The 2,604-nt window shown below is 44.8% G+C and overlaps 1 protein-coding gene across 1 annotated transcript in view; it reads right to left on the bottom strand.

The window, feature by feature from the left end:
- Positions 1 to 102: 102 nt before the first annotated feature.
- TMEM235 (transmembrane protein 235) overlaps positions 103 to 2,604 on the bottom strand; it is a gene marked incomplete at its 5' end in the record, with an annotated part of 12,648 nt that continues 10,146 nt past the window's right edge. Inside the window, one exon of the mRNA XM_010131474.1 lies at positions 103 to 335. Within this exon, the coding sequence (XP_010129776.1) occupies positions 103 to 335 (233 nt within the window). The remainder of the gene's footprint in view (positions 336 to 2,604) is intronic.

Raw genomic sequence — 2,604 nt, 5'->3', positions numbered from 1 at the left:
CTCAGGCACAGCCTTGCCACTGTTATTACCGCGGTGACCGGAGGAACCAAGCAATCCACATTGCCAGGCTCTGCAGGGGTGTCTTGCAATGATACCTGCCGTTCACAACACCTGCTCGCGTTGCCGTTTCAGACCCACAGCTCTTGCTGCCAGGAGAAACGCAGCCCCGGTGAGCACCTCTGTGACAAAGGAGATCCAGACTAGTGCCAGCGACCAGCCGAACCGGATGTCGATTTCCACCAGCAGTTCCTTACTCCTCAGGAGGCAGAGGGCTTCTTCGAAGGCAGCAGCTGAGTACGCGATATAGACACTGATCCCAGTCAGCGTAACAAGGGCTGAAAGAGAAAAACATATTCGGCTAGTTTGCATCCACTGCAGAAATTAAAAATAACCAATCAGCTATCACTCAGGGCTTCTTTCCCACCCTACCCATCTGCCCAGGCCAGATTACCAGTTAGCCTCTGTTTTCCTTTGAAATCTTGTCGAGGTTCTGTTTTGGGGAAGGGTGAGAGGGAGGTAAGGGGAGGGTTATTTCTGTCCATTGAGTTTAACGTGTTCTCACTGTTAAATACTGAATCAAAAAATAAAACAGCAAGCCTCCCACAACAAAAATCTTATCTTTTACTGATATCTAATGCATGTGCGCCTCTGCTTTTTATGCTGTGTTATAATGCATCCTGATCCCTTGCTGCTGTGCACCTGTATGTGTCCGCCTCTATGCAAGAAAGCCCAGGAGACAGAGATTCTTGTATTTCAGGTCGGTGACCTGAAATTTTCTAATTTCTCATTTTCTAATTTTCAGTGTCATGTTTTTAATGTTCACTGTAAATGTGTTGGTTTTTACTGTCACTTCCCAGCAAGTGTTGCAGAGTCGTGACTATTCATCACTTCCAAATAACAGAGCCAAAGACATCCTTGGAGCAGACTAAAAATGGAATAATGAAGGCAACTCTAACAAGAGGGCAGATGTTTTCAGAATGAAAGGACTGCACAGAAGCTAGCACACTTTGGGAGTGCACACCTAGCACAAGTACCTGCTACATCCTGGGCCTGGCATCTGTGCCACTCGAAGGAAATGATTAACTGAAGTCATAACTTTACTGGATCAGTGGCAGGAAAGATGTGATAGAAAGGCCCTGGATTAAAGGACTGTAGCCTAGGGAAAGTGGATACCAGAACACTTGTAGGGCAAGACAGTGTCTTATCTGATTCTAATGGAGAAAATATTTGGTGTGGCTTTCTGTTGAATCACAGTGTAAGTGTAGGTGAGTCTGCATTTTTGGCAGAAAGGCAAGTTTGACTAGAGGTAAATCAAGACAGAAGAGTATTAGGTTATCCAACAGTCCAAATTCTTACTCGTATTCCTGACTGTAGCCCTTCTGTGATGCCCCTACCTTATCCTAGTCCTCTGCAAGGTGGGGGGGAATCACTTTATACCTTTTGTCAGCAGAAATGGAAAGGACAGTTTGTTGACTGTTGTTTGTTTCAACGAGGTACGCCGAGTTCTGTGATTCTCCTTCGATGTGGCCACATTTCAAAAAAATGGGGAAGCACAGTGTGTGTCCTGGGATGTGGAACATATCAGTTCTGGTATTTTCAAAAAAAAAAAAATCAGGTTTCTGGAATTGCATCATAAAATATTTCTTTCTGCTGAGACAGGACCATGTAATCAATAGTGAATTTCAGGAACCGGATTACCCTGTACAGCCCTGCATGCCATGTTACAGGCATCAAGGCTCAGTGCCGCTGGAACAGCTGAACCACCCTGCCTGAGTGGGAGGAGGGTCTGCTCTCACACCAAGAGGGTCTGCTCTCACACCAAGAGGGTCTGCTCTCACACCAAGGGTCTGCTCTCACCACCCTGCAGCCTGTTCACGCTGGCCTGGGAAGCAGCACCAGCTGCATCTTCAGAACGTATTCGAGCACCCCTCTCCTAACGTTGTCTTTGTGCTTCCTTTCCTTCTTTGCAGCCCTGAGTGTCTTAGAGAGGCACAGCACTCCATGTCTCAACGAGATAATCATGCTTCGTGCTTCACAGCTTTTCCCCTTTCTCTTACCACTTGGAGTACTTCTCATGTAGCCTAAGCCTTTTTAGAGGATACAGCTTTTTTCAGAACAAAAGCGTAATGGGGGATGGCTAGTCTTTGTAATTTCAGTCGTTTCAGACTAAAAAGGTCAGTCATGACTTCGAGACAGCAGCGTTTGCTTCCAGCAATCTCTTAGCGTTCTCTTCTTTGAAACAGAACTGTATAATCAGCTGATGAGGGACAATACTGAGGATCCTCTTTTCTGCTGGGGAAAATTTCTGTTTCAAGTTACACTGTAAAGCAGTACTGAAAATCTATAAGGGGAAGAAAACGGAGATGGATTTAAACCCAGTTTTCCTACTTTGACAGAATGTTTTTAGTTTCAACTCATAAATGACTTTTTAAAATACAGAGGTTTTGGTTACGGCAGAATAATAGAAAATAAAATGTAAAATAATTTTACTAGCTTAAATTGAAATGTTTCACTCCAACTAAAACAACTCTTTGCTGTTCCCTTTTCTGACCCACACTTTGGGGACACCAGGTCAACACCAGCAGTGAAGCTCACCCAGGAATG

The sequence above is a fragment of the Buceros rhinoceros genome, unplaced genomic scaffold (assembly GCF_000710305.1).
Source record: "Buceros rhinoceros silvestris isolate BGI_N320 unplaced genomic scaffold, ASM71030v1 scaffold10172, whole genome shotgun sequence".
Taxonomy (NCBI): Eukaryota; Metazoa; Chordata; class Aves; order Bucerotiformes; family Bucerotidae; genus Buceros; species Buceros rhinoceros.
Note: the sequence above shows the minus strand (reverse complement) of the source record. Positions and strands in the feature narration are given on the sequence as shown.